Source organism: Coloeus monedula, assembly GCF_965178545.1.
Source record: "Coloeus monedula genome assembly, chromosome: 29".
NCBI lineage: Eukaryota > Metazoa > Chordata > Aves > Passeriformes > Corvidae > Coloeus > Coloeus monedula.
In genome coordinates, this window is record NC_138809.1 from 2340852 (window position 1) to 2363271 (window position 22420).

A 22420-nucleotide genomic window follows, 5' to 3' on the forward strand; every position below is an offset into this window, starting at 1 on the left:
GGGAGTCCCAATGTCCTTGGAGACTCCCCCCGCCCACCCTGGGGGTCCCAGGTCCTTGGAGACCCCCCCCCCACCCATCCTGGAGTCCTCATGTTCTTACAGGACCCCCTCCCCCGTCTCACTGGGGGTCCCCACATCCTTGGAGACTCCCCCTGCCCACCCTGGGGGTCCCACGTCATTGAAGGGGTGCCACTGACCGCTGCCTGCCGCCCTGTAGGAATTAGGGCGCTCTGCCCACCCCTATTTCACCCCAAATTCCTCAGTGGACCCGCTGGATTGCTCCCCCCACCCCCCCCTCGAGGCCCCAAAGCCAGGGACACCCCAAATCCACCTCCCGCACCCCAAAATCACCATCACCGTTAGAATGGAGGGGGTTTATTAAATAGATTCACGTTTGGAGCCCATCACGGCTGGTCAAGGTCCCCAAGGGATTTTGGGGTCCCTCGAGCCCCCCGATCGCAGGGACACCCCCCACCCCCCCCCAAACCCAGGGACACCCCAAATCCACCACCACCACCATAACTGGGGGGAAATTTATTAAATAGATTCATATTTTGGGACCATCACCGCGACTCGGGGCTGGCTGGCCAAGGTCCCGCTGCTCGCACGGGGTTTTTTGGGGTCCCTATCACCCCCCAAACCCAGGGACACCCCAAACCCACCACCACCAACACCACGGGGAGGGATTTTCATTATATACACCCACATCTTGATGGCATCACCGCAACTCGGGGCTGCCCAAGGTCCCATCGCTCTCCTGAGGGATTCTGGGGTCCCCTTTGCCCCCCCAAACCCAGGGACACCCCAAAACCACCACCACCACCATAACCAGGGGGGGATTTTTTTTGTTGTATACACCCAGATCTTGTCGGCATCACCGCGACTCGGGGCTGGCCAAGGTCCCGTTGCTCTCGCGGGGGGACATCTCGGGGTCCCCTTCGCCCCCCGCAGCTGCCGCCTCGTCCAGGCGGCTGGGGATGGACCAGTACAGGTGGGCATCGCGGCGGGCAGCGGCGGCCGCGAGCTGGCGAGCGCTGCAGGCCGGGGTGGGCACGGGCACGGTGTGGTGGAAGCCCCCGTAGTCCACCTCGTAGAAGCCCTCCTCGAGGCTAAGCAGCGGCGTGAAGCGGTGACCCCACAGCACCTCGTCCGCCAGGTACGAGCTGCGCGCCTGGCACGTCATCCCTGGGGGTGGGCACGGGCACGGGGGTCGGGGGGTGAGGGGAACCCCAATACCTGAAACCCCCAGGTCATGGGAAACCCCAAAACCGGTAGGAGGGCTCTGTGAAAGCCCCAGAGTTTGGGGCACCCCAATACTTGAAGCCCCCTGACCCCACAGAACCTCCTCCTCCAGGTACGAGCTGCGCGCCTGGCACGTCATCCCTGGGGGTGGGCACGGGCACGGGGGTCGGGGGGTGAGGGGAACCCCAATACCTGAAACCCCCAGGTCATGGGAAACCCCAAATCTGGTAGGAGGGCTCTGTGAAAGCCCCAGAGTTTGGGGCACCCCAACACCTGAAGCCCCCTGACCCCACAGCACCTCCTCCTCCAGGTACGAGCTGCGCGCCTGGCACGTCATCCCTGGGGGTGGGCACGGGCACGGGGGTCGGGGGGTGAAGGGAACCCCAATACCTGAAAGCCCCAGGGCATCCTGGGGGTGGGCACGGGGGTCGGGGGGTGAGGAGAACCCCAATACCTGAAAGCCCCCTGACCCCACAGCACCTCGTCCGCCTGGCACGTCATCCCTGGGGATGGGGGGTGGGCACGGGGGTCGGGGGGTGAAGGGAACCCCAATACCTGAAACCCCCAGGTCATGGGAAACCCCAAAACCGGTAGGAGGGCTCTGTGAAAGCCCCAGAGTTTGGGGCACCCCAATACCTGAAGCCCCCTGACCCCACAGAACCTCCTCCTCCAGGTACGAGCTGCGCGCCTGGCACGTCATCCCTGGGGGTGGGCACGGGCACGGGGGTCGGGGGGTGAGGAGAACCCCAATACCTGAAACCCCCAGGTCATGGGAAACCCCAAATCTGGTAGGAGGGCTCTGTGAAAGCCCCAGAGTTTGGGGCACCCCAATACCTGAAGCCCCCTGACCCCACAGCACCTCGTCGGCCAGGTACGAGTTTGGCGCGCCTGGCACGTCATCCCTGGGGGTGGGCACGAGGGTCGGGGGGTGAAGGGGGGAACCCCAATACCTGAAGCTCCCAGGATATGGGGCACCTCAATAAATGAAGTACCCACAGGGCATGGGGGACCCCAAATCTGGTAGCTGGGGGTCAGTGCTGCACCCTGGGCATGGGGGGCACCCCAAAACCTGATGTCCCCAGGGCATGGAGCACCCTGAACCCACTTGGGGGGGGGTCTGTGCTGCACCCTGGGCATGGGGGGCACCCCAAATCTGGTAGAGGGGCACTGTGGAGCACCCCCCCCCCCCAGCGGAGATGTCCCCATGGAGGTGAGGTGTCCCCACACATGGACACCATGGAGGTGTCCCCATGGAGGTGTCCCCATGGAGACGAGATGACCCCATGGAGATGAAGCGTCCCCATGGACATGATGTGTCCCCATGGATGTTATCGGTCCCCAAGGAGATGGTGTCTCCCCATGGAGATGGCATGTCCCTATGGACATGATGTGTCCCCATGGACGTGTCCCCATGGACATGATGGGTCCCAAGAAGATGATCTGTCCCCACGGATGTGTCCCATGGAGATGATGTGTCCCCATGGGGATGACGGGTCCCAAGAAGGTGATGTGTCCCCATGGGGATGACGGGTCCCCAAGAAGATGATGTGTCCCCATGGAAATGATGGGGCCCAAGAAGATGATGCGTCCCACAGAGGTGATGTGTCCCCATGGATGTGTCCCCATGGAGATGACAGGTCCCAAGAAGATAATGTGTGCTACAGAGGTGATGTGTCCCCATGGATGTGTCACCATGGAGATGACGGGTCCCCAAGAAGATGATGTGTCCCCATGGAGATGATGGGTCCCAAGAAGATGATGTGTCCCCATGGATGTGTCCTCATGGATGTGTCCCCATGGAGATGATGGGTCCCAAGAAGATGGTGTGACCCACAGAGGTGATGGGTCCCCATGGATGTGTCCCATGGAGATGACGGGTCCCCAAGAAGATGATGTGTCCCCATGGAGATGATGGGTCCCAAGAAGATGATGTGTCCCCACAGATGTGTCCTCATGGATGTGTCCCCATGGAGATGATGGGTCCCAAGAAGATGGTGTGACCCACAGAGGTGATGGGTCCCCATGGATGTGTCCCATGGAGATGACGGGTCCCCAAGAAGATGATGTGTCCCACAGAGGTGATGTGTCCTACAGAGGTGATGGGTCCCCATGGAGATGATGTGTCCCAACAAGATGATGTCCCCAGAGATGAGATGTCCCCAAGAAGATGATGTGTCCTCGTAGAGGTGTCCCCATGGAGATGACAGGTCCCAAGAAGATGGTGTGTGCTACAGAGGTGATGTGTCCCCATGGACATGTCCCATGGAGATGATGGGTCCCAAGAAGATGATGTGTCCTACAGAGGTGACGTGTCCCCACGGATGTGTCCTACAGAGGTGATGTGTCCCCATGGAGATGACGGGTCCCACAGAGGTCATGTGTCCCCATGGATGTGTCCCCATGGAGATGATGGGCCCCAAGAAGATGATGCGTCCCACAGAGGTGATGTGTCCCCACGGATGTGTCCCACAGAGGTCATGTGTCCCCATGGACGTGTCCCATGGAGATGGCATGTCCCTATGGACATGATCTGTCCCAACAAGATGTGTCCCCATGGAGATGATGGGTGCCAAGAAGATGATGTGTCCTACAGAGGTGATGTGTCCCCACGGATGTGTCCCATGAAGATGATGGGCCCCAAGATGATGCATCCCACAGAGGTGATGTGTCCCCATGGATGTGTCCCACGGAGATGACGGGTCCCAAGAAGATGGTATGACCCACAGAGGTGATGTGTCCCCACCGATATGTCCCATGGAGATGACGGGTCCCAACAAGACGATGTCCCCGCGGAGATGAGATGTCCCCAGGAAGATGATGTGTCCTCATGGAGGGTGTCCCCACAGATGTGTCCCATGGAGACGACGTGTCCCAAGAAGACGATGTCCCCACAAAGATGTGTCCCACGGAGATGACACGTCCCCATGGACGCATCCACACGACGACGACGCGTCCCCACATCACCGAGGCGTCCCCGTTTACCTGTGGCCTCCACCATGCCCTCGAGGATGACGACGATCTCGAAGTCGTCCCTCTCCAGCTGCCCCCGCGACACATCCCAGAAGGGGCTGCGCTCGTCGATCTCGTGGCTGATGATGAGCGGCGACACCAGGAAGAGCCGATCGTCGCCCGTCTCGAAGCCCACGCTCAGGTCGGTCTGGTCCAGCGGGATGAACTCGCCCTCCTGCGTCTGCTTGGACTGGATGAGCTTGGCGCGGATGGAGGCCTCCACGATGTGCGAGTCGCGCAGGTCGCCCACGCGGAACATGAGGCAGAGGCGGTCGTCGCGCAGCGAGACCACGGCGTGCGAGGAGAACACCAGCGTCTCGGCGCGCTTGTTGGGCTGCGAGATCTTGACGAACATGCAGCCCACCATGAAGGCGTTGACCATGGAGCCCAGGATGGCCTGGAGCAGCAGCAGCACGATGCCCTCGGGGCACGTGTCCGTGATGACGCGGTGGCCGTAACCGATGGTGGTCTCGGTCTCGATGGAGAAGAGGAAGGCGGACACGAAGCCGTTGAGGTTGTTGACGCACGGCGTCCAGCTGTGGTCACCCAGGTGCTCCAGGTCGCCGCGGCTGTAGGCGATGACCCACCAGATGAGGCCGAAGAAGAGCCAGGTGAGGGCGTAGGCCAGGATGAAGATGAGGAGGCTGAAGCGCCACTTGAGGTCCACCAGGGTGGTGAAGATGTCGGTCAGGTACCGGTAGGTCTCGCGCACGTTGCCGTGCTGGACGTTGCACTTCCCGTCCTTCTCCACGTAGCGCTGGCGCTTCCGGGTCACCGCACCACCCCCGGCCCCCCACGGGCGGCGTTTGGGGGCTTGGGTGGGTGGGGGAGGGGGTTTGGCTTCGGCTGGGACCCCCGTGGGGACCCCCTCGGGGACCCCGCAGAAGGCGGCGTTGTCCTGAGCCATCGGCGGCGGCTGTGGGGGGACAGGGGTGGGGGGCGGTGAGAATTGGGGGGACTGGGAGGGGGAGGGGGGGGATGGATGTGTCAAACTGGGGGGACTGGGAGGGGGAGGGGGGGGATGGATGTGTCAAACTGGGGGGACTGGGAGGGGCGGGGGGGGGGGGATAGAGCCCCTAAATTGGGGGGGACTGGGAAGGGCAGAGAGAGGGGATGGAGGTCGCAAACTGGGGGGGACTGGGGGGACTGGGAGGGGCAGACAGAGGGGGATGGAGGTCCTAAACTGGGGGGACTGGGGGGACTGGGAGGGGCAGAGAGAGGGGGATGGAGGTCCCAAACTGGGGGGGACTGGGGGGACTGGGGGGACTGGGAGGGGCAGAGAGACGGGGATGGAAGCCCAAACTGGGGGGGACTGGGAAGGGCAGAGAGGGGGGGATGGAGGCCCCAAACTGGGGGGACGAGGGGGACTGGGAGGGGCAGGGAGGGATGAAACACCCAAACTGGGGAGACTGGGAGAAGGGGGATAGGTGGGTGAGGGTCCCAAACTGGGTGGACTGGGATGGGGGGAGTGGGGGAATGGAGCTCCCAAAGTGGGGGGACTGGAAGGGAGGGAGGGAGAGAGGGGATGGAGCCTCTAAACTGGGGGGGACTGGGGGGACTGGGAGGTGCAGAGAGGGGGGGATGGAAGCCCAAACTGGGGGGGACTGGGAAGGGCAGAGAGAGGGGGATGGAGCCCCTAAACTGGGGGGGACTGGGAGGGGCAGAGAGAGGGGGATGGAGGTCGCAAACTGGGGGGGACTGGGGAGACTGGGAAGGGCAGAGAGGGGGGCGATGGAGCTCCTAAACTGGGGGGGACTGGGGGGAATGGGAGGGGCAGGGGGGAGGGGGATGGAGGTCGCAAACTGGGGGGGACTGGGGAGACTGGGAGGGGCAGAGAGGGGAGGATGGAGCCCCTAAACTGGGGGGGACTGGGGAGGGCAGAGAGGGGGATGGAGCCCCTAAACTGGGGGGGACTGGGAAGGGCAGAGAGAGGGGGATGGAGGCACCAAACTGGGGGGGACTGGGGAGACTGGGAGGGGCAAAGAGAGGGGGATGGAGGCACCAAACTGGTGGGGACTGGGAAGGGCAGAGAGGGGGGGATGGAGCCCCTAAACTGGTGGGGACTGGGAAGGGCAGAGATGGGGGGATGGAGGTCGCAAACTGAGGGGGACTGGGGGGACTGGGAGGGGCAGAGATGGGGGATAGAGCCCCCAAACTGGTGGGGACTGGGAGGGACGGGATGTGTGTGTGTGTGTGTGTGTGCGCTGGCGCTGGATCCCGCGTGGACACACGAACGGACACACGACCGGACACACGAACGGACACACGAACGGACCCACGAACGGTCCCACGACCGGACACACGAACGGACACACGAACGGTCCCACGCGTGTTCACAACCCCCCCCCCCCCCCGCCGGGCCTCGCACGCGCGCCGAGCTCCCCCCCTTGCACGCGGGCACGCGCGGGCACGCGAACGGCCGGTCACACGCTGGGCCTTGCACGAGCACGCGCGCGTGCACGGGGGAGCCGGGTCACGCCCGCGGGCCCGCGCACGGCCACACGCGGGGGCGCGCGTGCCACGGGGCCTTGCACGCGCGCCGGGCTCTCCCCCCCCCCCCTCCCCTCCCCTCCCCTCCCCTCCCCCCCCCTTGCACGCTCATGTGAACACACGCGCGTGTGCGCGCGCAGCCGGGTCACGAGCACACGCACCCCCCCCCACCCCCCCGCTGCCCCTTTTACGGGGGGGGGGGGGAGGGGTCCCTACGACACCACCCCCCCCCCAATCCCCCATCCCCCATCCCCCATCCTGGGGGGGTGTGTGTGGGATTGGGGGGGGGGGGGGGGGAGCACAGCCGGATTTTGGGGGGCCCCTCCCCGGCCCCGCCGCTGCCCGGGGGGGGGGTGTGGGGGGTGTGGGGGGTGTGGGTGCCCCCCCCGCGCCCCCCGCCCGCTCTCACCGCTGCCGCAGCCCCGCTCGCTCCGAGCGCTCCGGCCCCGGGCCCCCCCCGCCCCCCCCCCGCCCCGTTCCCCGGCAACGGCCGCGCGCGGATAAAAATACCGGGAGCCCCCGCCCCCCCCCCCCCCCCCCGGCACCCCCCCCCCACCAAGGCACGGACAACTAGCCCGGGGGTGGTCAGCACTAGCCCAGCCCCCCCCCCGCGCTCAGTGCCGCCGCCAGCATCAGCACAAACCCCCCCCCTCCTAATTAGCACGGCCCCCCCCCCCCCATCATTAGCCCGGGGGTGCCGCTCATTAGTCCAGCCCCACCCCCCCCCTCGGCTCACGCCCCCTCAGCACTGGCCCGGGGGTGGCCAGCGCTAGCCCAGCCCTCCCCCCCCCAACCTGGGCTCAGTTACACCCCCAGGATTAGCACAGCCCCCCCCCCCCGGTTCAAGGGCCCCCCCCCCTCCTTCATTAGCCCAGGGGGCTCCTTCATTAGCCCTGCCACCCCTGCGCTAGCCCGGGGCTGCCGTTCGCTAGCCCAGCCCCCCACGGCTCAGCCCCCCCCTCCCATAATTAGTCCGGGGGTGCCCGTCATTAGCCCAGCCCCCTCCCTGCCTCGGGCCCTCCCTCCCCCCATCACTAGCCCGGGGGTCCCGCTCAGTCGCCCAGCCCCCTCCACCCTCACTAGCCCAGTGGCCCCCCCAGCCCAGCCCCCTCCCCACTAGCCCGGGGTTCCCTGACAGGCCCAGCCCCGCCCTCCCCGGTAGCCCCGGCCCCGCGGTCACTCGCCCACCCCCTCCCCCCCCCCGGGTGGACAAAGGCTCCTTGTGCCGCCGGACCGGCCGGGCCAGGGGCCTGGCGTGGGGCTGCCACGGACACATGGACACACGGACACACTGACCAACCGACCCACGGACACACTGACCAGCCACCCACGGACACACGGACACACTGACCAACCGACCCACGGACACACTGACCAGCCACCCACGGACACACGGACACACTGACCAACGGACCTACGGACACACTGACCAGCCACCCACGGACACACGGACACACGGACCAACCGACCCACAGACACACGGACACACTGACCAACGGACCTACGGACCCACGGACACACTGACCAACCGACCCACGGACACACTGACCAGCCACCCACGGACACACGGACACACGGACACACTGACCAATGGACCTACGGACACACTGACCAGCCACGCACGGACACGTGGACACACGGACACACTGACCAATGGACCTACGGCCACACGGACACACTGACCAGCCACCCACGGACACACGGACACACTGACCAACCGACCCACGGACACACTGACCAGCCACCCACGGACACACGGACACACTGACCAACTGACCCACGGACACACTGACCAGCCACCCACGGACACACGGACACACTGACCAACGGACCTACGGACACACTGACCAGCCACCCACGGACACACGGACACACTGACCAACTGACCCACGGACACACTGACCAGCCACCCACGGACACACGGACACGGACCCACAGCCCCCACCACCCCCCCTGACCCACGGACGCCCCCCAAACCACCGACCCACGGCCTCCGCCATCCCACAGGCCCGGGTGACCTTGTCGGGACCCCTCCGGTGCCCGGGGAACCCTTCCCGGACCCCCCCAGTGCTGCTGCCGGTGCCCGGGAGACCCCGCCGGGACCCGCAGAGCCGGTGCCGGTGCCCGAGGGACCCGGTCCGGACCCTCCGGTGACCCCGCCGGGACCCCCCCGCTGCTGGTGCCAGTTCCTGGATGACCCCGCCGAGACCCCCCGGTGTCCCCGCCGGGCCCCTCATCGCCGGTGCCGCTGCCCGGGGGACCCCGCGGGACCCCCAGTGCCGGTCCCGATGCTCGGACATCCCCCCGGGTGCCCCCCGGTGCCTCCACCGGAACCCCCAGTGCCGCTCCCGATCTCTGAACCCCCCCCCCCCCAACGATGCCCCCGCCGGGACCCCCACTGCGGTGCCGGTGCCCCCCCCGTGCCCCCCCCGTGCCCGGTAACGTGACCCGGTGCCGGCCGGCTCCTTTTCCACCCCATTAACCCCCGGCCCGCCCCCGGCGGCTCCTCCCAGCCCCGGGCCCCCCCCCCGGTCCCTCGGGGAGGGTTGGGGGGGGGGGGGTGCCCGTCCCGCCGCCGCGGCCCCGCCGAGCCATAAAACCCATGGGGAGCCGGCCGGGCTGAGCACGGCGGGACCCGCGACCCCCCCAGCAAGGTAAGGCCGGCCAGGGGGGGGGCCCCGGGGGTCCCCCGTCCCCTCCTGGGGGGTCCCGAGGGTTGCGGGCACCGGCCGGTGGCGCTGGGATGGCACCGGCACCGGAGAGGGGGAACCGGAGCTCTTCGTGTGCCCCCTCCGCCGGTGGCACCGCACCCCCGTTGTCCCCACATCCCTGTGTCGCCATCGCCCCACAGCCCCGTGACTCCGTGAGGCCACGTCCCTGTTGTCGCCGTGTCCCTGTGTCCATCCATCCCTGTGTCCCCAAATCCCCGTGTCCCCAGAGCGCCAAGCCCCTCATCCCCACGTCCCCAAGACCCCAAATCCTCGTGTCCCACATTCCCATATTCTCCTTTCTCTGTATCCCAGTGTCCCCATGTCCCGATGTCCCCACGTCACGTATCACCACGTCCCCGTGTCCCTGGATCCCCACGGCCCCCTGTCCCTGGATCCCCACGTTCCCCTGTGTCCCCATATTCCCGTATCCCCATGCCCCCACGTCCCCCCAATCCCCATGTCCCCATATTCCCGTGTCCCTGTTACCCTCACGTCCCCATGCCCCACGGGGATGTGTCCCCATAGCTCTGTGTCCCCATAGCTCTGTGTCCCCATATTCCCATATTCTCAGATCCGGTGTCCCTCTCCCGCGTCCCCACCACCCTGTGCCCCACATCCCCACGTCCCCATGTCCCCATGTCACGTATCCTGACGTGCTATGTCCCCAAGGCCCGTGTCCCTGTATCCCATGTCCCCGTGTCCCTGTATCCCATGTCCCCGTGTCCCTGTATCCCCATATCCCTGAGTCCCCGTGTCCCCCATCCCTGTGTCCCATGTCCCCATTTCCCTGTATTCCCACATCCCCATATCCCCCATCCCAGTGTCCTCTGTGCCCCACATCCCCCATCCCATGTCCCCAGGTCCCACGTCCTCAAAGCCCCTGTCCCTTTATCCCCGTGTCCCCATGTTCCTACGTCCCCATATCCCCCATCCCTGTGTGCCACATCCCCCATCCCCATGTCCCTGTATCCCCGTGTCTCCCCACCCCTCTATTCCAATATCTCCATGTCCCAATATTCCCATGTCCCTATATTCCCATGTCCCAATATCCCCATCCCTCTATCCCCATGTCCCAAAATCCCCATCCCTCTATTCCAATATCCCCATGTCCCCGTCTCTCTATCCCCATGTCCCCATGTCCCAAAATCCCCATGTCCCTCTATCCCCATGTCCCTCTATCCCCATGTCCCAATATCCCCATGTCCCTATATTCCCATGTCCCAATATCCCTGTCCCTCTATCCCCATGTCCCCATATCCCAAAATCCCCATCCCTCTCTCCCAATATCCCCATATCCCCATGTCCCCACCTCCCCATATCCCCATCCCTCTATCCCCATGTCCACATATCCCAAAATGCCCATCCCTCTATCCCAATATCCCCATGTCCCTCTATCCCCATGTCCCCATGTCCCAATATCCCCGTCCCTCTATCCCCATGTCCCTCTATCCCCCTGTCCCCATGTCCCTCTATCCCCATGTCCCCATGTCCCTCTATCCCCATGTCCCCATGTCCCCACCTCCCCATATCCCCATCCTCTATCCCCATATCCCTCTGTCCCCATGTCTCCATGTCCCAATGTCCCAATATCCCCATGTCCCCATGTCCCAAAATCCCCATTTCTCTATCCCAATATCCCCATCCCTCTATCCCAAAATCCCCATCCCTCTTTCTCCATGTCCCCATATCCCCATGTCCCTCTACCCCCATGTCCCCCCATCCCACTGTCCCCATTCCCTGTGGATTTTCCCTCTGTCCCAGCACAGGGACAGCGGATGGGGGGCGGGGGCTGATAACACCCCCCGGCTCCCCCAGAGGTGTCCCCCAGCCTCGGCTGGGATGGACCCTCCCCCCAGGATGGAACCCCAGGCTGGGCTGTGGTGAACTGGGATGTGGATTATTCTGGGATGCGGGTTATCCCGGGAGTGGGTTATCCTGGGAGTGGGTTATCCCAAAATGTGGTTTATCCTGGATGTGGATTATCCCAGGAGTGGGTTATCCCAAAATGTGGTTTATCCTGGATGTGGATTATCCCAAAATGTGGTTTATCCTGATGTGGATTATCCCAGGAGTGGGTTATCCCAAAATGTGGTTTATCCTGATGTGGATTATCCCAGGTGTGGGTTATCCTGGATGTGGGTTATCCCAAAATGTGGTTTATCCTGGATGTGGATTATCCCGGGTATGGGATATCCTGGATGTGGTTTATCCCAAAATGTGGTTTATCCTGGATGTGGGTTATCCCAGGTGTGGTTTATCCTGGATGTGGTTTATTCCGGGAGTGGGTTATCCCAGGAGTGGGTTATCCCAAAATGTGGGTTATCCCGGGTGTGGGTTATCCCAGGTGTGGTTTATCCTGGATGTGGATTATCCCGGGATGTGGGTTATCTCGGGTGTGGGTTATTCCAGGTGAGATTTATCCCGGAATGTGGGTTATTCTGAGCGTCCCAGGTGTGGCTTATCCCGGAATTTGGGTTATCCCAGGTGTGGGTTATCCCGGGAGCAGGTTATATGTGTATGGGTTATCCTGGAATTTTGGTTATCCCAGGTGTGGGTTATCCTGGAATTTGGGTTATCCCGGAATTTGGGTTATCCCGGGTGTGGGTTATCCCAAATGTGAATTATCCTGAATGTGGGTTATCCTGCATTTGGGTTATCCCAGGTGTGAGTTATCCCGAATGTGGATTATCCCAGATTTGGGATATCCCAGATTTGGGTTATCCCAGATTTGGGTTATCCCAGGTGTGAGTTATCCCAGACTTGGGTTATCCCAGGTGTGAGTTATCCCAAAGTGGGTTATCCCGGATTTGGGTTATCCCGGATCTGGGTTATCCCAGGTGTGAATTATCCCAATGTGAATTATCCCAGATTTGGGTTATCCCGGATTTGGGTTATCCCAGGTGTGAGTTATCCCAGATTTGGGTTATCCCAGGTGTGAGTTATCCCAGACTTGAGTTATCCCAGATTTGGGTTATCCTGGATTTGGGATCTGGGTTATCCCTGGTGTGAATTATCCCACGTGGATTATCCAGGCATCCCTTATCCTGGATATGAGCCACTGCATCATTTTGGGGTCCACCCCGGTGCTGTGAGGGGGGACCTGGGACCCCCACCCTGGCCATGACTGGGACCCCCATGGTCACCATGGGGGTGGGGGACATCCCCCAGAACCCCCAGTGGGGCCATGGGGTGGGCTGGGACCCCCTTCAGGGCCATGGTGGGGACAGGGGTCCCCCAGGACCCGCAGCGGGGTCAGAGCAGGGGGCCTGGGACCCCCATGGTGGCCGTGGCAGTGACAGGCGACCCTTGGGACCCCCATGGTGGCCGTGGCAGTGACAGGCGACCCTTGGGACCCCCATGGTGGCCGTGGCAGTGACAGGGGACCCCTGGGACCCCCATGGTGGCCACAGCAGTGACAGGGGATCCCTGGGACCCCCATGGTGGCCGTGGCAGTGACAAGGGACCCCTGGTACCCCCATGGTGGCCATAGAAGTGACAAGGGACCCCTGGGACCCCCATGGTGGCCGTGGCAGTGACAAGGGACCCCTGGGACCCCCATGGTGGCCGTGGCAGTGACAGGCGACCCCTGGGACCCCCATCGTGGCCACAGCAGTGACAAGGGACCCCTGGGACCCCCATGGTGGCCATAGAAGTGACAAGGGACCCCTGGGACCCCCATGGTGGCCGTGGCAGTGACAGGGGACCCCTGGGACCCCCATGGTGGCCACAGCAGTGACAAGCGACCCCTGGGACTCCCATGGTGGCCACAGCAGTGACAAGGGACCCCTGGGACCCCCATGGTGGCCGTGGCAGTGACAAGGGGCCCCTGGGACCCCCACTGGGGTGAGTGAGGGGGGGTCCCTGTGCCCCCCACGGCAGCCATGGCGCTGTCGGGGGACCCCTGTGGTGACAGTGACAGTAATGACAGGGGTCCCTGTGCCCCCCGCGCTGACAGTGGCGGTGCCAATGGGGGTCCCTGTGCCCCTCTTGGTGCAGTGGCAGTGTTGGGGGCCCCCCCGAGACCCCCGCGCTGGCGGTGTCGGTGGCAATGGGGGTCCCTGTGCCCCCCTCGGTGGCCCTGGCGGTGTCGGGGCCTCCATGGGAGCCCTTCGGTGACAGTGGCAGTATCGATGGTGGCCCCTGTGCTCCCCCCGGTGCCAATGACAGGAACGATGGGGGTCCCTGTGCCCTCCCTTCGGTGACAGTGGCAGTAACGATGGTAGCCCCTGTGCCCCCCTCGGTGGCCCTGGCGGTGTCGGGGGCCCCCCGGGACCCCCGCGCTGGCGGTGGCGGGCGCGCGGGGCTCTGCATCTTAACGAGGCCTCCGTCAAAGCGCCTTTGTCCCCCCGCCAGCCCCATTGAAACCTCGGCTCCGGCCGCACAATGGCCCCACTGTCCCCTGTCCCCGTCCCTGTCCCCCCCCCCCGCCACTGCCACCCCACCGCCACCCCCCGCTCCAACCCCGCCGCACCCAACCCCGCACCCCCCGCACTCCCCTTCCTCAATTTGGGACCCCGCCGTGGGGTTGGGGGCCGGTCCCCCCCCCCCAATCCCAGTTACCCCAGTGCGGAGCAGCCCCGCGCCCCAGTTCGGGGGTGGGGAGGAGGATGGGAGGGGGGGCGCGGCTGGCGGGGTGCCCGGTCACGCCTGGCACCGCCGTGGCGTGGGAACGGTGCCCGCGCCGCCGGTGCCAGCGGGACGCGGGGAACGGGGACGTGTCCCTGGGGCCCCCCCAACCCGAGCCGGGCCCCCCATGTAGGGCCGGGCCTCTGCGGTGACCCCCCAAAGTGACCAGAACCCCTCGGGGGGGGAAACTGAGGCACGGAGGGGGGGTGGTAGGGGAGGGGGGTTAATGGGTAACCGGTTGTGCCGCGGGCACCGGGAACAAGCTCCGGCTTGTCCCGAGCCGTGTCCGGCCACCAGAGCACGGCCGGGGGGCACGGGGGGCACGCGGCCCCTGCGGGGCCCTCGGTGGGGGGGCACGGGGGGGGCGGCGACCCCAAAAATGAGGCGGGGAGACCAAAAACGGGTGCGGAGCAGAAAAGGGGGGGTCAGGAGGCAAAAGAAGGGGGGCAGGGCCCCAAAGAGGGCGGTTGGGACCCCCCTAGAGGAGGGCAGGGGAGCCTGGAGTGTGCAGAGACCCCCAAAGCGGGGGGGGGGGGGGGGGGGGGCAGGGTGGCTTTGGGGACACGGTGGCTCTGGGGACGTTGGGGACCCTTGAGGGGTACAGGGGCCATGGTGGGGTTCCAGGAACACCCAGTGACTCAAGGACATGGTGTGGCTTTGGGGACACCCAGTGGCTCTGGGGACATGGTGGCTCTATGGGGACACGGGGGCTCTGGGGACCCCCAGCAGCTCCAGGACATGGTGGCTTCGGGGACACCCAGTGGCTTTGGGGACACGGTGGCTCCAGGGACAGAGGGGGTTCTGGGGACCCCCAGAAGCTCCTGGACATGCTGTGACTTTGGGGACACCCAGTGGTTCTGGGGACATGGTGGCTCTGTGGGGACACGGTGGCTCCAGGGATAGGGGGGGCTCTGGGGACCCCCAGAAGCTCCAGGACACATGGTGGCTTTGGGGACACCCAGTGGCTCTATGGGGACACGGTGGCTCCAGGGACAGAGGGGGCTCTGGGGACCCCCAGAAGCTCCAGGACATGCTGTGACTTTGGGGTCACCCAGTGGTTCTGGGGACATGGTGGCTCTATAGGGACACGGGTGGCTCCAGGGACCTCCAGCAGCTCCAGGACACCCAGTGGCTCTGGGGACATGGTGGCTCTATGGGGACATGGTGGCTCTATGGGGACACGGGGGCTCTGGGGACCCCCAGCAGCTCCAGGACACATGGTGGCTCTGGGGACACCCAGTGGCTCTATGGGGACACGGTGGCTCCAGGGACAGAGGGGGCTCTGGGGACCCCCAGAAGCTCCAGGACATGCTGTGACTTTGGGGACACCCAGTGGCTCTATGGGGACATGGTGGCTCCAGGGACATGGGGGGCTCTGGGGACCCCCAGAAGCTCCAGGACACATGGTGGCTTTGGGGACACCCAGTGGCTTTGGGGACACCCAGTGGCTCTATGGGGACATGGTGGCTCTGTAGGGACACGGGTGGCTCCAGGGACCTCCAGCAGCTCCAGGACACATGGTGGCTCTGGGGACACCCAGTGGCTCTGTGGGGACACGGTGGCTCTGTGGGGACACGGGTCGCTCCAGGGACCGCCACCAGCCCAGTTGCTGGAAAGGAGCAGCTCCGTGTCCCCTCTTTGGGGACACCGCTGTCCCCTCTGTCCCCTTCCAGGACCTTTCTCTGTGAGGGGACACGGCGCAACCAGGACAGTGGCAGTGCCACCCGTGTCCCCCTGCTTTGGCTGGCACACCGGGCTCCAAGGAGACCCCCGTGGTGCCAGCACCTCCCGGTGTCCCCGTGTCCCCGTGTCCCGGTGTCCCCGTGTCCCCGGCACGCTGCCCTTCCGCGGCGGAAGCGGTGGCGGGGGCCAGAGGCTGGCGGGGGCTGAAAGGGCCTTTTTTGGGATGGGGACACCGGGCCTTGGGGACACGGGGACACCGGGGAGGAGCCTGGCGCTGCCCCCGGTCATTTGTCCCTGTCACCTCCCATTCATCCCCTTCCTCTTCCTCCCGGACGCCGGGGACGCTTCCACGGGCACCGGAGCTGCCAGGGGACACGGGGGGGACACGGGGGGGACACGGAGGGGGTTGGGAATGGGGGGGGGGCACGTGGAGGGATGGAGGGAAATGGGGATGGACAGAGGGGTGGAGAGAGGGGTGGAGAGAGGGATGGACAGAGGGATAAAGGGGTTAGCAGAGGGGTGGAGAGAGGGATACAGGGAGGGACAGAGGGATATGGGGATGGACAGAGGGATAAAGGGGTGGACAGAGGGATACAGGGATGGACAGAGGGATGGACAGAGGGATAAAGGGATGGACAGAGGGATATGGGGACAGACAGGGGATATGGGGATGGACAGAGGGATGGACAGAGGGATATGGGGAGGACCCCCTGCTGCTCCCTGAGGTGGGACGAGCCCACCTGGCCTCAGCCCCAGCTGAGGAGGGAGGGGGTGTCCCTGTCTGCCACGTCCACCCCTCGATGACCTCCTTCACCCTCCCCATGTCCCCCCAATGTCCCCCACCCCCTCACACGTCCCCCCACAACGTCCTCCCCCCCTCCCCCACCCCCCCAGTTAACGTTCCTCCCCCACCCAACTGTCCCCATGACCTCCCCCCATGACCTCCTCCACTCCCTGACATGTCCCCCCGATGACATCCTCCACCTCCCCCTGGCCCCGTAGCCTTCCTCTGTCCCTCACCTGTCCCTCACCTGTCCCTGTGTCCCCTTTCATGACCTCTCCACCTGTCCCTCACCTGTCCCTGTGTCCCCTTTCATGGTCTCTCCACCTGTTCCTCACCTGTCCCTCACCTGTCCCTCACCTGTCCCTGTGTCCCCTTTCATGACCTCTCCACCTGTCCCTCACCTGTCCCTGTGTCCCTTTTCAGGACCTCTCCACCTGTCCCTCACCTGTCCCTCACCTGTTCCTCACCTGTCCCTCACCTGTCCCTGTGTCCCCTTTCACAATCCCCTCCACCTGTCCCTCACCTGTCCCTGTGTCCTCATTGATGACCTCTCCACCTGTCCCTCACCTGTTCCTCACCTGTCCCTCACCTGTCCCTGTGTCCCTTTTCAGGACCTCTCCACCTGTCCCTCACCTGTCCCTCACCTGTCCCTCACCTGTCCCTCACCTGTCCCTGTGTCCCCTTTGATGACCTCTCCACCTGTCCCTCATCTGTCCCTGTGTCCCTTTTGATGACCTCTCCACCTGTCCCTCACCTGTCCCTGTGTCCCTTTTGATGACCTCTCCACCTGTCCCTCACCTGTCCCCCGCAGATGACGTCCTCCACCAAGGTGTACTACAGCCAGACCACGCAGACCGACAGCCGCCCGCTGATGGGGCCGGGGCTGCGGCGGCGCCGGGTGCTGACCAAGGACGGCCGCAGCAACGTGCGCATGGAGCACATCTCGGACAAGCGCTTCCTGTACCTCAAGGACCTGTGGACCACCTTCATCGACCTCCAGTGGCGCTACAAGCTCCTGCTCTTCTCCGCCACCTTCGCCGGCACCTGGTTTGCCTTCGGCGTGGTCTGGTACCTGGTGGCCGCGGCGCACGGCGACCTGCTGGAGTTCGAGCCGCCCGCCAACCACACACCGTGCGTGATGCAGGTGCACACCTTGACCGGCGCCTTCCTCTTCTCCCTCGAGTCCCAGACCACCATCGGCTACGGTTTCCGCTACATCAGCGAGGAGTGCCCGCTGGCCATCGTGCTGCTCATCACCCAGCTGGTGCTGACCACCATCCTGGAGATCTTCATCACCGGCACCTTCCTGGCCAAGATCGCGCGGCCCAAGAAACGCGCCGAGACCATCAAGTTCAGCCAGAACGCGGTGGTGGCGCAGCACGACGGCAAGACCTGCCTGATGATCCGCGTGGCCAACATGAGGAAGAGCCTCCTGATCGGCTGCCAGGTCACCGGGAAGCTGCTGCAAACCCACCTCACCAAGGAGGGCGAGAGCGTCCGGCTCAACCAGCTCAACGTGGACTTCCAGGTGGACACATCCTCGGACAGCCCCTTCCTCATCCTGCCGCTGACCTTCTACCACGTGGTGGACGAGGCCAGCCCGCTGCGGGATGTGTCCCTGCGCTCGGGAGACGGCGACTTCGAGCTCGTGGTCATCCTGAGCGGCACCGTGGAGTCGACGAGCGCCACGTGCCAGGTGCGCACGTCCTACCTGCCCGAGGAGATCCTGTGGGGCTACGAGTTCACGCCGGCCATCTCCCTGTCGGCCAGCGGCAAGTACGTGGCCGACTTCAGCCTCTTCGACCGCGTGGTCAAGGTGGCGGCGCCCTGCTGTCACCACGAGGCCGTCCGGTTCGGGGACCCTGAGAAGGTGAAGTTGGAGGAGTCGCTGCGGGAGGCGGAGCGGGAGGGGGAGGGGGCCCCGCTCAGCGTCCGCATCAGCAACGTCTGAGGGGGGACAGAGAGGTGACATTGGCACCAGGGTGGTACCGGAGCAAGGGGTGGCATCGGGCCCCGGGTGGCACCGGAGGAAGGGGTGGCATTGGAGCGAGGGGGTGGCAGCAGATGCTGGAGGTGTGGCCAGATTCAAGGGGACATCAACGTCTGGAGGTGACGCCACGTCTGGAGGCGTCACCATGTCTGGAGGTGGCATCATGTCTGGAGGTGGCACCAGCCTTGGAGGTGTCACCACATCTGGAGGTGGCACCATGTCTGGAGGTGGCACCAGCCTTGGAGGTGTCACCACATCTGGAGGTGTCACCATGTCTGGAGGTATCACCATGTCTGGAGGTGGTACCAGCCTTGGAAGTGTCACCACGTCTGGAGGTGTCACCACATCTGGAGGTGTCACCACGTCTGGAGGTGTCACCAGCCCTGGAGGTGCCACCAGCCTCAGAGCGTCACCAACCCTGCAGATGTCACCACATCTGGAGGTGTGACCAGCCTCAGAATGTCACCAGCACCTGGAGGTGTTGCCAGCCCTGGAGGTGCCACCAGCCTCAGAGTGTCACCAAATGTGGAATTGTCACCAAGTCTGGAGTTTTCACCGGTTTCAATGGGACACCAATGTCTGGAGGTGTCACCAGCCCCAAAGTGTCACCAACGCCTGGAGGTGCCACCAGCCCTGGAACTGGCATCGGCCCCTGGAGGTGTCACCAGCGCCAGAGTGTCAACAAGTCTGGAGCATCACCAACAACTGGAGGTGCCACCAACCCCAAAGGGATACCAATGTCTGGAGGCGCCATCAAGCCCCTGGAGGTGTCACCAAATCTGGAGGTGTCACCATCCCCAAGGATACCAATGTCTGGAGGTGTCACCATGTCTGAAGGTGTCGTCAGCTGGAGGTGTCACCAAGTCTGGAGGTGTCACCATCCCCGAGGAGACACCAATGTCTGGAGGTGTCACCATGTCTGAAGGTGTCGTCAGCTGGAGGTGTCACCAAGTCTGGAGGTGTCACCATCCCCGAGGAGACACCAATGTCTGGAGGTGTCACCATGTCTGGAGGTGTCACCATGTCTGGAGGTGTCACCATCCCCGAGGAGACACCAAGGTCTGGAGGTGTCACCATGTCTGAAGGTGTCATCAGCTGGAGGTGTCACCAAGTCTGGAGGTGCCACCAGCCGCAGAGTGTCCCCAATGCCTGGAGGTGTCACCAGCCCTGGAGGTGCCACCAGCCCCCAAGGCACACCAACGACTGGAGGGGCCACCAGCCCTGAAGGCATCACCAATGCTTGAGGTGTCACCAGTGCCTGGAGGTGTCACCAGCTCTGTGCCACTAACCTCAGAGTGTCACCAAGTCTGGAGGTGCCACCAGCCCAAAGGGGGCATCAATGTCTGGTGGTGTCACCAGTCTTGGAGGTGCCACCAAATCTGGACATGCCACCAGCCCTGGAGGTGTCACCTGCCTCAGGGTATCACCAATGCCTGGGGGTGCCATCAGTGTCTGGAGGTGCCACCAGCCCCAAAGGGACATCAACATCTGGAGGTGTCACCAATGTCTGAAGGAGCCACCAGTCCCAGAGTGTGACCAGTGCTGAGGTGTCACCAGCCCTGGTGGTGTCATCAGTCCTTGGAGGTGCCACCAGCATCTGGAGGTGCCACCAACCCCAAAGTGCCACCAATGCCTGCAGGTGCCACAAATCCTCCAGACCTCCAAGGTGTCCCCAGTGCCACCAGCCCCTGGAGGTGCCACCAGGTCCTGGAGTTGCCACCAGCCCCTGAAAGTTTCACCAGTGCCTGGAAGTACCACCAACATCTGGAGGTGTCACCAACACCTGAAGTGCCACCAGCCCCAAAGTGTCACCAACACCTGGAAATGCCACCAATACCTGGAGGTGCCACCAGGTCCTGAAAGTGCCACCAGCCCCAAAGTGTCACCAACACCTGGAAATGCCACCAACACCAAGATGTCACCAACACCTGGAAGTGCCGCCAGTCCCTGAAAGTGCCACCAACTTCTGGGAGTGACACCAACCCCAAAGTGCCACCAACCCCTGAAGATGCCACCAACCCCTGGGGGTGACACCAGCCCCAAAGTGACACCAACCCCTGGAGATGCCACCAACCCCTGGGAGTGACACCCAAGATGCCACCAACCCCTGGGAGTGACATCAGCCCCAAAGCGCCACCAACCCCTGGGAGTGATACCAGCCCCAAAGTGCCACCAGCCCCAAAGTGCCACCAACCCCTGGGGGTGCCACCAAACCCTGGGAGTGACACCAACCCCTGGGAGTGACACCAGCCCCAAGATGCCACCAACCCCTGGGAGTGACATCAGCCCCAAAGTGCCACCAACCCCTGGGGGTGCCACCAAGCCCTGGGAGTGCCACCAGCCCCAAAGTGCCACCAAACTCTGGGGGTGACACCAGCCCCAAAGTGCCACCAGCCCCAAAGTGCCACCAACCCCCGAGGGTGCCACCAGCCCCAAAGTGCCACCAACCCCTGGAGATGCCACCAACCCCTGGGAGTGACACCAGTTCCAAAGTGCCACCAATGCCACCAACCCCTGGAGGTGCCACCACCCCAAAAGTGTCACCAACCCCTGGAGGTGCCACCAATCCCCAGGCGACCGCTGCTCCCCCCCCATCCCCAGGGGAAACTGAGGCAGGAGACCCCCCCCAAACCCCCCTGAGACCCCTCCCCCAAGCCCTGGACCCCCTCCCTGTCCCCCCCCCCCCACTCCGGGCAGTGTCGGGGGGTCCCCCCGGGGTGTCACCGATAATCGGCCACCGTGTCCCCTCCCCCTCCCCGGGCCGGGGTCCCCCCCCCGCCCCCCGCCCGTCGCTGCTGCTTAACGTAGACCCCGCAATTAACGCGGCCCCCCCCGCGCCGGGGCAATTAGTGTCACTAATTAAAGGTGTCAGTAATGAGGAAGGAGCGGGACGACCCCCCCCCCGAAGCCGCCCCTTCCCCGGGGGGGGTCCGAGCTCGGTTGGGGGGGGGGGGGGGGGGAGGGGCAGAGGTTCAATAAAGGTGACGTCGATAGAGGGGACGGGGCTGCTCCGCTCGCGGGGGGGGCGTCCCCACGGTGTCCCCGATGTCCCCTCAGCCCCCAGGGACCCCCCCGACATCCCCCAGGGTCCCCTCATGGTCCCCAGGGACCCCCCAACATCTCCTCAATGTCACCAGAGACCCCCCCCAAATATCCCCCCCGATGTTCCCAGTGACTCCCTAATGTCCCCTCAATGTCCCCAGAGATCTCCCAATGTCCCCACGGTGTCCCCAATGTCCCCTCAGCCCCCAGGGACCCCCGCGATGTCCCCCGGGGTCCCCTCATGGACCCCAGGGACTCCCCAATGTCCCCTCAGTGTTGCCGGGACCCCCCCCCCCCCGCCGATGTCCCCAGAGATCCCCCAGTGTCCCCCCAATGTCCCCAGAGATCCCCCAGTGTCCCCCCAAGGTTCCCCCAATGTCCCCAGGGCTCCCTTGGCATCCCCAAGGACTCCCCCGATGTCCCCTCAATGTCCTCCAGAGCCCCCCAATGTCCCCTCAATGTCCCCAAGGCTCCCTCAGCATCCCCAAGGACTCCCCAATGTCCCCCCAGTGTCCCCAGGGCTCCCTCATTGTCCCCAAGGACTCCCCCAATGTCCCCCCACTGTCCTCCAGGGTCCCCCCCAACATCCCCAGAATCCTCCCAGTATCCCCCCAGTGTCTCCAGGGACCCCCAATGTCCCCCCAGTGTCCCCAGCCCCCCCCCCCATGATGTCACCACGCCGAGTAAAGGACACAGGTTTATTTCCAGTACCCACCCCCACCCTCCCAGTACAGGGTGGGCACTGGGACCAGTGGGACACGTGTCCCCAGATGGTGGCACCAGCCCCACCCCCTCCCAGAGCCCCCCTGGGGACAAAGAGGGGACAGAGGGGGCAAAGGGGGT

At 64.5% G+C, this 22420-nt stretch overlaps 2 protein-coding genes across 2 annotated transcripts; one reads left to right on the top strand and one right to left on the bottom strand.

Annotated features, from left to right (window-relative positions):
• Positions 1–874: 874 nt before the first annotated feature.
• Positions 875–5158, bottom strand: KCNJ9 (potassium inwardly rectifying channel subfamily J member 9; the record flags this gene model as incomplete). Its single annotated transcript, XM_082298834.1, has 2 exons — positions 875–1185; positions 4225–5158. 2 exons carry the CDS (start codon positions 5156–5158, stop codon positions 875–877), a joined length of 1245 nt encoding a protein of 414 aa, XP_082154960.1.
• A 4167-nt stretch (positions 5159–9325) lies between these two features.
• On the top strand, positions 9326–18496 carry KCNJ10 (potassium inwardly rectifying channel subfamily J member 10; the record flags this gene model as incomplete). Its single annotated transcript, XM_082298927.1, has 2 exons — positions 9326–9395; positions 17357–18496. The coding sequence occupies exon 2, from the start codon at positions 17357–17359 to the stop codon at positions 18494–18496; it is 1140 nt and encodes a 379-aa protein (XP_082155053.1). The 5' UTR covers positions 9326–9395.
• Between the last annotated feature and the right edge of the window lie 3924 nt (positions 18497–22420).